General features: G+C 40.6%; 2 protein-coding genes across 3 annotated transcripts; one reads left to right on the top strand and one right to left on the bottom strand.

Moving 5' to 3' along the window:
- Positions 1-1,401: 1,401 nt before the first annotated feature.
- Positions 1,402-5,072, bottom strand: pop5 (POP5 homolog, ribonuclease P/MRP subunit). Of its 2 annotated transcripts, none has more exons than XM_037681227.1 (5): positions 5,032-5,072; positions 4,798-4,940; positions 1,967-2,116; positions 1,782-1,865; positions 1,402-1,588 (listed from the first exon to the last, which is right to left on the bottom strand). In XM_037681227.1, the coding sequence occupies exons 1-5, from the start codon at positions 5,049-5,051 to the stop codon at positions 1,482-1,484; spliced, it is 504 nt and encodes a 167-aa protein (XP_037537155.1). In that variant the 5' UTR covers positions 5,052-5,072; the 3' UTR covers positions 1,402-1,481. The 2 variants fall into 2 exon arrangements, with proteins under 2 accessions (XP_037537155.1, XP_037537156.1); XM_037681228.1 differs by having other exon boundaries at positions 1,402-1,585.
- Positions 5,073-5,444: 372 nt separating this feature from the next.
- On the top strand, positions 5,445-8,837 carry unc119.1 (unc-119 homolog 1). Its single transcript, XM_037681237.1, has 5 exons — positions 5,445-5,772; positions 7,102-7,215; positions 8,162-8,270; positions 8,361-8,533; positions 8,635-8,837. Exons 1-5 carry the CDS (start codon positions 5,538-5,540, stop codon positions 8,745-8,747), a joined length of 744 nt encoding a protein of 247 aa, XP_037537165.1. The 5' UTR covers positions 5,445-5,537; the 3' UTR covers positions 8,748-8,837.
- The last annotated feature ends 5,264 nt before the right edge of the window (positions 8,838-14,101 follow it).

Here is a 14,101-nt window from a genome sequence, read left to right as displayed (position 1 = left end):
AAAAAATCCAGTTACAGTACAGTATCTGGAAAATACCGAATATTAACTGCTAAATCTGTTATACGCTTATGTTGTCAACTGTTATTGGTGCAATAGTTCTTGATTACTCTACGGGTTTGCTCAGGTCTCAAGAGTTGTCCCTTCCTCCCTTGCTGTCACACATTAACCCAGTCATGCTCCGGCTATTGACAGAAGAAGCAGAGCCGCTATAAAGGTCAGATGAGACGTTCTGGGAAATGTAGTACAGTAATATTTTATTCATTTAGTGAAAAGTCACAAAAATAATTTTGAGAAACAAATATTACTGCTTACTTTTGTTTTTTATGGTCCAACGCTGTACTGCAATATGTTTATTTCCCCAGTGTGTGATAAAGTTATCTTATTCATTCAACCTTTATTTATACAGGTTAGTCCCATTGAGTCACGAGGACTCATTCTCCAGAGAGACCTGTTTTAGACAAAAAAAAACAACAAAAAAAACAGATGAGGTACACACAATAAACAGTCATAAAAGGCATACACAATGAAAAGTAAATAAAAGTAGAGGTATAAAACAAAATTTAAACAAGCTACATTATGAAACAGGGTAAAACACTAAAAACAGGCACATTCATATTTTCAATGCAAAATGCACCTTATAACAGCATAATATTAATGCACAATAATCCAAAATAAGTGTTAAATTCGAAACTAAAGTTGTATTCTGCACTAGAAACATTAAAGCAGCTCCATTTTTGATTATCAACAATTGCTTTTTTAAAGAACATTGAGCTCCATTTTTAAGAACTGTCTCAACTCCAGTCTGCTCTACTTTATTCGAGACCACGTGACAACCATCATGTTGAAATTTGATTCATTTATAGACTAATTTTAAGACGATAAGTGTCTGAAACTTTATTACCAACTACTTTCCATGCCCACAACATACTTAAATGTGCGACAAGAACGTTCATACCATCCAAGATGACAACTATCTGAATTTGGAAAGCAGGAGTGAACAGCCCAAGTACGATTATACTGCTGCTTCCTCCATCTTTGGCTCAGTGGTTAGCACTGTTGCGTCACAGCAAGAAGGTCCTGGGTTCAATCCCCGGTTGGACCTGGGGTCTTTGTGTGTGGAGTTTGCATGTTCTTCTCGTGCTTGCATGGGTTTACTCCGGGATCTCCGGTTTCCTCCCACAGACCAAAAACCTGCATGTTAGTCTGCCTTCAGGTCCAGACCTCCCTTACAAAAGAGATCTGTGATCTTAATGGGATTTGCCTGGTTAAATAAAAATTAATAAATAAATGAATAGATCTTCCATAAACATCCAGCACTTTGTTTCAGACACTCTCACAGCTTTTAGAAAGAAAATGTACCAACCCATAAAACTTAACAGCAAAATGCTTTATTTAGTTGGGGGCAGGGGGTTCAGTCTTGTAACAAAAACAACATCATTCAGGCATTCGAACAACAACAAAAAAAAAACAGCATTGTGAAGTCACTGTTCCTCATCTTCCTCACTCTCCACATCCTCTTCAAATTCCTCCTTATTTCCACCTGGTAAACAGCAGCTCAGGATTGCTTGACGGACTTGCTGCTTTTCTTCTGTGAACAAAAACAGTACCTTCTTATTTTTACACAGAAAGTTTACGTTGTAGTCTTTAGATTTCAAAAAGAGCATTTAGTGAAACTGTTCAAAACATTCTGCCCCATTCAGCTGTAAAAGTGTCAAAGTATTACAGAGAAGTGTTCAACTCTGAGGGTTTAGTATGAATCCATCGCAGTTTTTATCCCTCACCTTCATTTTTACATTTAGGGAGCATTCGACGAAGCTGTTGGGTGTTGTATCGAACCAAAAACTTCTGACAGGTTCTAATAGTCCCTGCAAACAAAATAAAGCCAATTAGATGAGAATGACAAGTAGCATTCAATACTGCTACAAACGTGTGTTTGATTTATGAACTGGTTTTATGCTTCCCTTACCTCCCACGTGCAAACAGTTTAGAAAACATGGAATTGTTTGCCGTCGCGTTTCAATGCTGGTGATGAAAGGTAAAGCAGACCAGAGGAGTTTGTAGCATCTTTTGGGGAAACGTAGAAATACTATTCCAGTGTGTGCGTTGAGGTATTTAACTGAAATAAATACATAAAAGCCTGTTAGTCAACCACACACAGCATAAGAAAAGAACTGTATATTATTTATTAAGAGACAAGACGACAGGGAACAACAATTTTATCTCACCACATTTAACTAAGCTGAAGTTAGCTTCTGATTGGTAGTTCAGGAAAACTCTATTCCACCTAGATTTATTTGTGTGTGTACCATTTGTGATCAGCTCTAATAAAAAAAGACTATACACACAGAGTGTATGCCTGGACTAGATAATTCTATACTAAAATCAGGATCAAACACACACTTTGTGGTTTGTGAAACATTTATTCTATTTGTGAAAGTCCAAAGGGGTGATTTGAATTATTTTTCCCCATCTGAACACCGGAACCGGCCTCAAAACTACAGTAGACTCTTCAAATCCAAACTAAATCTAGACTGAAGTCAGCAACTTGCAAGCAGTGTTTAATATATGAATCCTTTGTTTTAATTGTGAAAAATTTAAAAAGGGAAAATTTCACAAATAGAACAAACATTTCACAAATCAGTAAATCAGTTTTAATATTTTTCTTCGAGTCTATAATAGTTTTGTCTAGATTAGAACTGTCTAACTATTGTAGTTTATTAACTTGACCTGGTTCAATAAAAACATTACATTTGCCACTTATTGCTGGCCGACATCTTTAACTCCTCCCTCACCCTGGAAACAGTTCCCACCTGCCTGAAAAACACCTCCATCATCCCAGTCCCAAAGAGCTCTGCAGTGACTGGTCTTATATCAGCCAGTAGCCCTCACCCAGATAGTCGCGAAATGCTTTGAAAAACTGGTCCTGACCCACATCAAAACAACCATCAACACCAACGAGGACCCTCACCAGTCTGCATACCACAAGAATTGATCAACAGAAGACACCATCTCCTCTGTGGTCCACACTGCTCTCACCCACCTGGAGCAGAAGGACTCCTACATCCATATGCTCTTTGTGGACTTCACGTCTACCTTCAACACCATGACCCTCCAAACCCTGGTGGACAAACTATTCACACTAGGACTAAGCCCCTCCATTTGCAACTGGGTCCTGGACTTCTTAACCAACAGACAGCAGTCTATGAGGCTTCACAACTTCTCCTCCTCCACCATAACCCTCAGCACTGTCTCCCCTCAGGGCTGTGTGCTGAGCCCTCTCCTGTTTACTCTGCTCACGTATGACTGTGCAGCTACCCATCCAGGCTGTCACATTGTAAAGTTTGCAGATGATACAGCGGTGGTGGGATGCACCACAAACAATGATGAGTCCAGCTACAGGCAAGAGGTGGAACAACTGGAGAGCTGGTGCAAAGAGAATAACCTTCACATCAATGTGAAGAAGACAAAGGAGATGGTCGTGGACTTCAGATTGGAACAAACACACCTACTCCCACCCCCTAAACATAGGAGGATCTGTGGTGGAAATAGTCTCCAGCTACAAGTACTTGGGTGTGCACCTGAATGACAATCTCAGCTGGAGCAACAACACCACCAGCCTGATCAAGAAAGCTCATCAGAGACTCTACTTCCTCAGGCGGATGAGACGAGCTGGTCTGGAAAGCTCAGTCCTCACCTCCTTCTACAGGTGTGCAGTGGAGAGCATCCTGTGCTCCAGCATCAACGTGTGGCATGGAGGCTGCACAGCTGCAGAAAGAAAAGCTTTGCAGAGAGTGGTGAAGGCTGCACAGAAGATGTTGGAGTCAGACTCCCCACCATCACAGACATCTACACCTCCAGATGCAGGAAGAGGGCCACCTGCATCATGAAGGACCCCACTCACCCAGCACACACACTTTTTGCCCCACTCCCCTCAGTCAGCAGACTGAGGCTTCAGCTTCAGGGTGGAAGCTAAGGAACAGCTTCCACCCTGAAGCTGTTAAGACTCATGAATCCCTAACCAGGATAATCACTGTGAAAAAAATCAATGTAATGCCACTTGATTGTTGATATGTGCTGCTGATTACCCATGTTGCTGATCTCATGCTGCTGTGTTCATTCGTACTCATCTGCTCACACAGACTCATGTTCGTGCTGCCGTTTGTTTTTGTTGCTGTCTTACTTTAGCGTATTACTGAGTTCATATCTTAGATCTTTTTACTGTTTTTCTTTACAATTTATACTTTTGTTGGATGTAACTGGGAACATGTGTACACAATTTCGTTCCACCACATGTACCACACGGGGTGCAAATGACAAATAAAGAAATTTTGACTTATTGAACTTTCGCACACAGAATCAATGTTTGACAAATAGTGTGTTAAGGATTGTACTTTTACTAATAATTGTTTCAGTCCAGGTTTGGGCAGTCTATGTATTGTATTTTTGAACAAAGCGTCCTCACCTGAAATGTTTTAATACCATTTTGAACATCTGAATCTGAATATAAGACTTTTAACATTTGTTTGTAGACACGTCAGTAAAAAAAATTTTTTTAATTTGTATGCCTCTTTTGTGATTGTCTTTTGTTGCCGTTGTTATCCACTGTTGTCATCACTCTTTGTTAAAGAAATCAGGTCTCTCTTGTGAATGAGTCCCTGAGGCTCAATGGGATTAACCTGTCTAAATAAAGGTTGAACGGAAAAAAAAGATAATGCAATATTTAACCGAGTTTTGTTCTGCTAATGTATATATTTGATCCTAGGAGGTGATATTAATACTTTTCCCACCAAGACTTACCGTAGAATCGGATGCTGCAGAGAGCTGCTCCATAGTCTCCGTACATGCAGGCCACCGCTGCCCTCACCGCCCCATTAACTGCCCAGTCATCCAGGAGCAGCAGGTCGCTCCTGTTACTCACATTCACCTCGCACAGCAAATATCTACCGACAGAAGGACGAGGAACACCACAAATGAACCGCAAATAGAGGGAAAAAACAAGAGATAAAGGCTTACAAAGAGCACATGTTTTACCTTGACTTCACCCGTACCATCTCTACTTCGTGGGAACTTCCGTCAACAAAACTTCCCCCCGTACTTTTACGCTGGCGCCATCTGGTGGACGTGAATGTCGACGCAGGGTGCGCTTGAAATCCTAACGGGGCAACACAATTTAGTCATTGTCTTCAATACAGTACTGAGCTGTTATCCTAAAAAAGAATATATTGAAAGTTAGTTTCTCTCCACAGACAGAGGAACTGGCACATAAGACGAATTTTCTCTATTTGACTAATACCATGCGTTAGTATTTTAATTTACACACAATAGGCCTCTTAAATAAAAACGGGAGGAGCTAAGCCTTAAATCATTCACACCCTTTTGGTAACTATGACAACCTCCATCGCTCTCAGCCAACCACAATGTAGCTTTTCTTCCTCGGTATACGTTTCACGCCATCTTGAAATTATACCCGCAGTTTGTCAAAATTCTCTCTCAGATTCCCCCGAACTCTTCCTCTCTTTGTTGCTGCTGTGTGCGGTATGAACAGTTCACGAAACAAACCGTCACAGGCAGTCAGCAAGAGGCAGACGGAGTCAGACAGCGGCCTGGAGACCAGTCACAGGGACAGAAAGACCGCTGCAGGAATGCTGAGGAAGCTGAAGTCGAGGCGCAGCAATACGGATAAGTGGCCTGTGGTCACAGAAGATGAACTCCGGGCTTTAGGGAAAGATATTTCCCCGGACCAAGTCCTGGGGCTGCGGGATGTCACGGAAGGTATCTAATGCGTGAACATTAATAGTGTTTAGCTTAGCATTGATGTTGAAGTTACACTGTGATGGGCAACAATGTGAGCTAACTGTGGCTAGTGCTAAGTGAGCATTATCTGTCAACTTCTTTAAAGTCCAGAGTACAAATGAATTTTATTATTGGTTAAATAAGTAGTGCTGTTTTTTATTGTTTAGATCCAGTCGAAGACAATAAAAACTATGTCACAAACAGGACTCATTTGTGCAACAGGCACAACTATGGCCAACATTTATTCAGTAAACAAAACAGAAGGTCTGCTGCCAGTTAATAGCCAGGTCCCTGTTTTTAATAATATGATTGTGATTTTATTTGTTTAGGTCTACAAACTTTTCAGAACTTGTTGGAAAAAAGTGTTTTTCAAAATGTTTTTAAATTAATGCAGCAGTGGGTTGAGCAGCATTAACAAGATCATCCATGATGGATGGATGGATGGATGATGGATGGATGATGGATGGATGGATGGATGGATGGAGGAAAAATACACTAACTTTTAACAAGAAAACAAAAGGTTCTTCTTTTGTGTTTGTCAAACTGTAACTCTTGTATTTTTGCATGTGCTACAGCAATGATCACAATCTTCAACTTTCCTGCACAAGTTCTAGTTTTCTGCAGATATGGTCCTCCTTGCTTTTTTAAGGCTCTTAGACATGTTCAGAAAAAATACATAACCTTTGCAAAATGGCATCGCAGTGGTGCGACCTGTTTTCTGTCAAATTGCAAATTTTCTATCCATTTCCTTCCATTAAATCCAATTTAAATGGGGGGTTTGTTCTTTTTTCAGTTATAACCCAGTTTTATTTTTTGCTAAAACAATTTTTTTCATTCAGTTCATCTACAGCCTTGCCTTTGCCAAGCAGTTAATCCATTGTTAGAAAAAAAAAAAAGACTAAAATTAATCTGGATTTTTGTCCTCTTTGTAAGTTTGCCGCCCCTGGAGTTGTTCTTACCTTTGGCAGCTGCCTGCTTTAACTCACCCCCACTCACCCACACCGTCACCTACTGACTCGTGTTTATGGCCGTTTCCTGGACCAGTTAAAATGGTATTGCTGGTATTGCTTACAGTACCTTCTCCTCAACTAAAACCTCACTACTGAAAGGTACAGAAGCTTTTAAACAAACGGAATGTGTTGTTGTGTTTTAATGCCCCATAACTGTTCACAGTGAAGGTTTGTGCCAAAAACCTTTGTAAAAAAAAAAAAAAAAAAAAGCGTGTTTAACAAAATAAGAGAAATTGTCTTGTCAGTCAGTTGGTTCACCGCTTGTATTTCTAACTTGAGTTCTCCTTTTATGATTCAGACTATCTTTGCAGACCTGAGGACAACATCTACAACGTTGACTTCACACGCTTCAAAATCAGAGACCTTGAGACCGGGACAGTGCTTTTTGAGATCGCCAAACCTCCAAACAGCGGTGAGTAAATGATTGACGCTTCCTGCGATGCGTAGGTTAAATGTAAGTTTTGAGAACCTCTTAATGACAGCGTGGTGTTCAGACACAGTTGTGCTGTTCAGTCATAACCTTGATGCTTTGTGCGGTCAGTCAGATACATTGTGACCAGTGGAACCTGAGTAACATGTTCTGTCTGGGTTACTTTTCTTGTTTACGTTTATATTTATTCTACCTAAAATGTTCAGAGCCACAGATGGGTCCAATGCTGATGTAAAGATGTTTCCAGTTTTGCTTAATTTTACTGCATGATGTGGTTAAATATTTTAAGATCACATGACCTTAAGATAATAATAAATGCTTCAGCAAACAGAAGCTTTGCCGTCCACATTTCAGCCGTGTGAGAAACGATTAGTTCCAATTACTGCTGCTAAATGCAACTGAATCACACACCTCGTTTTACTTTATTTCATTTTTTCCCCTCGCTACTTCATTTTTTTAAGCTTGTTTTTGTTGAACGTTAACCAAAATATTATTATGCTAATGAAATATCTTGTGAACGGCTGGATAGTTTTTAATGAAACCCTCCAACTTTTCATCAACAACTCCCAACACCATGTTAGTTTAGGCTTTGGCATGAAAGGTGGCGAACGATTTGCGTTGATTTAACGAACGCTAGGCTTTACATTTGTGATGCAGCTTCTTAAATTGTACTTTTTCTGTGACTGTGTATAATAGAATATGAAGTGAAATCTGCAAGTGTTAATGTTTCCTTCAGAACTGTTCGGTCAGTTCATTTGAGTTTTTAAACTTTACTTCAAACCAAAGCTAAATCACTGCTTTTTTAGGAAATGTAGCTGACGATGAGTCGAATAATAATTTGTTAAATACGACCACAGTTCTTTTTTTGGATTTGCCAGTAGTTCACATAGTACCTTGATGGCATTGAGCTGATGGTGTTATGTGTTAGGTCATGTGGAGAAAGAGGAGGAGAGTGGAGGTGTCGACACCAGCGCGGGCCGTTTTGTCAGGTATCAGTTCACACCAGCCTTCCTAAAGCTGCGCACCGTTGGTGCAACGTGAGTAAATGATACTCTTTACCTTCGAAGTTTTCTCCTCACCCGTCTCCTCGCAGTCTGTGTTAAACTGCGTCTCCTTCCTGACTGCAGCGTTGAGTTCACGGTCGGTGACCAGCCCATTAACAGCTTCCGTATGATCGAGCGGCATTACTTCCAGGGACGCCTCCTCAAAAACTTTGACTTTGACTTTGGCTTTTGCATACCTAACAGCCGCAACACGTGCGAACACATTTATGAGTTTCCACAGCTTCCAGATGACCTCAGTGAGTTTTTCTGATCCGTCTCATCATTCAGTGTTGGGTCACCTTTTTTTAAACTCAATAACTTACATGTCAAATCTTTGTTTCTCTCTCTCCTGTTCCAGTTCGTCAAATGGTGGAGCACCCCTATGAGACCAGATCAGATAGTTTCTACTTTGTGGACAACAAACTAATCATGCACAACAAAGCAGACTACGCCTACAATGGTGGGCTGTAATATGTGAAGGGAGAATTGGATCCATTACCTTCCAGTGGTTAGATTTCCTGGATGACACTTTCATAGAAGAAAAAAACAACTTTATTTTGGGGGCACAGAATTTGATTTTTTTTTTTTTTTACGTGACTAAACAAGAAAAACAAGAAGCCACCTCTGCTGAAACTGGAAATCATGGATCCATTTGACTCTGGGACCCAGAGGGACTTTGTTTTCATAATTTCTGTTATTTTTGACTGAAGCTTTTGTCTTTTGTTGTTTTAGTTTGTTAAACTATCAAGTTACTGCTTGATCACTAAGAGTGCTTGTTGTCTCTTCTGGATGGGGAGACAGAACACCCAGGACAAGTCCTGTAAATTGGGTTATTTAGAATATAATTTACAGTTTTCTGTGTTTCTTTTGAAGTACCTTTTTTACAAGTGACGACTGGGTTTCATGTATGGAAAAGCAAGCGTATCTAAATATTTTTCAGTATCTTTAGTTATGGAAGAATATGTAGCATTTTAGACATTAGGTGACACTTTTTGTCACAGAGATCTGTTTTTATAGTGTATCACGAACTTGACCAACCTCCTTTTTGATAGAATATATTTTACATTAGGAACTTTGTTCAATTTTCATAATTTCATATGCTGTATTCATACTAAAATATGTTGCCTAATTTACTTTTTCCATTTGTTCAGTCTATCAAAATCTTGGCTATTAAAGTCAGTAATCCCTTACACGTCTTGATCTTTATGCCGTTTCTGTCTACAACCATTTGATACATCTTGTTTATTCCCTCCCTTGTGGTTGATCTGTTAGTAATTAGCCCATTTTTACATTTTATTTGGCAACACCGCATTGTGAGCCTTCAGTTTCAAGCAGAGTTTGATCATGAATGTGGTATACGTTTACTCTTGATTGCTGTTTGTGTTCTGATGTGCGCGCCGGTTCTCAGTTTACCGATGACGTACCACAGCAGCACACGACGAAACCACAGAGAGATGTAGCTCAGTAACCGATCTATTTTTAATGAGGTGCTACGGACTGATGCAAAACCTGAGGTTCTAGATTTTAGCAACTTTTCTCCAAATTATATTCATCCGTTCAGTCCGTTGTCACTTTGCACTACAGTCCCGTAAAAGTTCTTGTATTCGTTAAGCTTCTACTTTATAGAAATGGCGCTAAATTGATTTATGGCCGTTTACTGTGGTGCTGTGTTGAATTAAAGGTGCTCCTAAAAGACTGGAATGCCTACAATTCATTAAAACAACATTCATGTAAAAAGTCCCATCTGTAAAGCAGGAAAGTGCCTTGAATGCTGGAGTTAACGTGTTATTTTCTTGTTTTATGCTGAGAAACTTTGACTAAAGAGAAATGACGGTGGCAAGTGACAGTGACGTTAGACTCCTCATTTTACCGCCTTTGTTACATATATCGCCTTGTGTTGGTGCCTTGCGTACAATAGGGAGTTTCCCCAGCTTAATCTGGACATTTCATTTATTATTTACATTTAGAAGATTGAGATTCCTAACATTTGGAAAGGGCACACTTCATTGAACTGGCCATTATTAGGTCATTATTAACCTCAGAGGATCAGTCAAAATGTCCTTTTTGCATCATTGCTTTTATAGTTCACATTTTGATAGTTGAACTTAGGTGTATGTTAGGTGGCTACTTGGCAACACTTATGGTGGATCTGGGGAGACTTTACTTACTTTTGTCATTCAGTATGAGTAGCAGTTTATAAAAATGTTTAAAGAAGTGCATATTACTTTTAAATACCATATGCACTATAAGACTGAATGGACTGAAGTTTTCTTTTTCCATTACCTGCTGCATGTTGTTCATTTTTTATATTGTCTGACTTTACAAGTGACACAAAAATGTGTTATGAGAATTGTAAATAAAAATGTTGAAGGTTCTTTATTGTCATTTGCATCACATGTGGTACATGAGGTGGAACAAAACTTTGTACTCAAGGTCCCAGTTACACCCAAAAATAGCAAAAATATAAAGTATATAAATAAACGGTACATAAGGATTTAAGATATACGCTAAACGAATGCTAAAATATCTAAGATATATGCTAGACACTAATGTAAAATAATATGGTATATTTGGGGGGTATTCACAGTATAGTTGGGGGAATGGTGACGCAGAGGTTAGTGAAGATGGGCCTGTGATCGGAAAGTCGCAGGTTCGACTCCCTGTACCGTCAACATCAAAATGTGGGTGGAAAAGGTGAAACACCCACATGTGCCTCCACCCTCATTTGCCCCACTCTGGGCCCATGAGCAAGGTCCTTAACCCCCACCACTTGCTCCCAAAAACGAGTCTCTCTTGAAAATAAGTTGTCGGGACTCAATGAGTCAATGATTTATACAGGTATATTTACCTGTATAAATAAAGGATAAATGAAAAAAATAATAAATTTAACAGCAACCTGAACATGAGTCTGTAGTAGTGAGCAGTGGGTATGAATACAACAGCATAAAGGCAAAAGATCAGCAGCATGAATAATCAGCATTACCAGGACCCCACCCTGGAGACAGGCCTGGGGGAGGGGCTCGTCGGCGAGCGCCTGGTGACCGGGCCTCTACCCATGGGGCCCAGTCGGGCTCAGCCTGAATGAGCAACATGGGTTTGCCTTCTTGTGGCCCACCACCTGCAGGAGGGCCCATATGAGTCAGGTGCATGAATCCATGGGCATTGGCCGAAGGTGGGGGCCTTGGCGTTCTGTCTGTGGCTTACCAAAGGTGGCTCTTGGGACATGACCTCTTTGATGGGGAAGGAGCCTGAGCTTGTGCACGAGGTTGAGACGTACCGACTAGATTTAGTTTGGCTTACTTCAATGCAAAGCATGGGCTCTGGAACTGATCTCCTTGAGAGGGGCTGGACCTTATTCCACTCTGGAGTTGCCCAAGTTAGAGGCGCCGAGCTGGTGTGGGTACTCTTAGCCCCCTGGCTTGGTGCTTGTGTGTTGGAGTTTTCCCTGGTAGGTGAGAGGGTAGTTTCCCTGTGCCTTCAGGTGGGTGGATGGAGTCTGACTGTGCCTATGTGCCGAATGGCGGTTCAGGGTATCCGGCCTTCTTAGAGTCCTTGGCGGGGGTGCTGGAAGGTGCACCATCTTGGGACTCATTTATTCTGCTCGGCGACTTCAGTGCCCACATGGGTAATGACAATATGACCTGGAGGGGTGTGACAGGGAGGAGCGGCCTCTGATCTGAACCCGAGCGGTGTTCTGTTGTTGGACTTTTGTGATAGTCATAGTTTGTCCATCACAAACACCATGTTCGAACATAAGGGTGTCCATGCATGCACTTGGCACCAGGACGCCCTAGGTCGTATATCAATGATAAACTTCATAGTCATGTCATCTGATTTGCGTCCATTTGTTTTGGACACTCGGGTGAAGAGAAGAGCTGAGCTGTCAACTGATCACCACCTGGTAGTGAGTTGGATCAGATGGTGGGGGAAGATGCCGGACAGACCCGGTAGACCCAAACGTGTAATGAGGGTTTGCTGGGAATGCCTGGCAGAAGAAATATCAGAAAGATCTTCAACTCCCACCTCTGGGAGATCTGCATCCCAGCTGAGGCAGGGAACATTGAGTCCGAGTGGGCCATGTTCTGTGACTCAGTTGTTGAAGTGGCTTCCTTGAGGTGTGGCCGCAAGGTTGTTGGTGCTTCTCACAGTGTCCATCCTTGAACTCGGTGGTGGACAACCTGGGTTAGGGAGGCTGTCAAGCTGAAGAAGCAGTCCTATCGGTCCTTGTTGGCTGTTGGAACTCCGGAGGCAGCTGAGGAGTACCGGAGTACCAAACGGTCCGCAACCTTGGCTGTTGCTGAGGCAAAAGCTCGGATGTGGGAGAAGTTCGGTGACACCCTGGATAATGACTCCCATTTGGCTCCGAGGAGATTCTGGCAAACCATCAGGCGGATGAGGAGGGGAAAACAGCGCTTTACTAACACTTTATTCAGTGAAAGTGGAGTGCTGTTGACCAAAACCTGAGTCTTGTCTGTGTTCAACAGGAGAAAATTAAGGGTCATCCAGGTTTTTATGTCTTTAAGACGTGCTTGTAGTCTAAGTAACTGATTGGATTCATTGGGTTTAATGGACAAATATAATTGTGTGTCATCAGCATAACAATGGAAATTTATCCCATTCTGTTTATTAACTTTACCTAATGGAAGCATATATAAAGTAAATAGTATTGGCCCAAGCACTGAGCCCTGAGGAACTCCATGACTAACGTTGGTGTATGAAGAAGATTTATTATTTACATTTACAAACTGGAATCTATCAGATAGATATGATTTAAACCATCTTAGAGCCGTTCCTGTAATCTTAATATCATATTCAAGCCTCTGTAGTAAAATATTGTGATCAACTGTATCAAATGCAGCACTGAGAATAATTTTATTTATAAAGAATCTCATGAAGTCATCACTACGTATAGTTGTAGGGATACATGGTTCAACAGAAATGGGACTTTTAATTAGTCTAGCAATAGTTCTAAACAGAAACCTAGGGTTATTTTTATTCTCCTCTATTAAAGATGAGTAATATAAAGTTCTAGCTTTATGGAGAGCTTTTTTATATGTTAGCAGACTATCTTTCCAAGTTAAATAAAATTCTTCAACATTAGTAGAGCGCCATTTTCTCTCCTGGTTTCTAGATGCCTGCTTTAAAGTACGTAACTCAGAATTGAACCAAGGAGCCAGTTTCCTCTGAATGATTACTTTCTTTTTCAGTGGAGCAATTTTATCAAGTGAAGTTTGCATTGAAGTTGTAAGATGATCAACTAGATGATCTAAGTCACTGTTCTCTGATGCATTACTCTGCAAAACAGAGGAAAACATTGATGGAAGAGATTGTTTAAATTTGGTTACAGCATTTTCTGATAAGCACCTGCTGAGATGAAATTTACTCTGTGACTGTGTAGTCATTTAATGTAAACTCAAAGGTTATTAACAAATGGTTGGACAGAATAGGATTTTGAGGAACTATTACCAAGTCCTTAATCTCTACACCGTAGGTCAGAACTAAATCAAGAGTGTGATGGTAAGAATGAGTAGATGTGCGGACGTTTTGGGTAAAACCAAATTAATTTATTAAATTATTAAAGGCTATGCTTAAGCTATCACTTTCAACATCTACATGAATATTGAAATCACCCATTATGATGATTTTATCAGTATTTAATAATAAGTCATTTAATAATTCTGAGAATTCAGACAAAAACTGAGAGTAAGCGCCTGGTGGACGATATAGAACAACTAGTAAAAGTGGCTTTTCTGATTTCCATTTTGGATTCCATCCATCCATCCATTACCTTTACCCGCTTATTCCATTTCGGGTCACGGGGGTCG

Source organism: Nematolebias whitei, chromosome 8 (genome assembly GCF_014905685.2).
Source record: "Nematolebias whitei isolate Nwh7 chromosome 8, NemWhi1, whole genome shotgun sequence".
In the NCBI taxonomy this organism is placed as follows: Eukaryota; Metazoa; Chordata; class Actinopteri; order Cyprinodontiformes; family Rivulidae; genus Nematolebias; species Nematolebias whitei.
The sequence above is the reverse complement of the archived record's forward strand: the minus strand, read 5'-3'. Positions and strand labels throughout refer to the sequence as shown.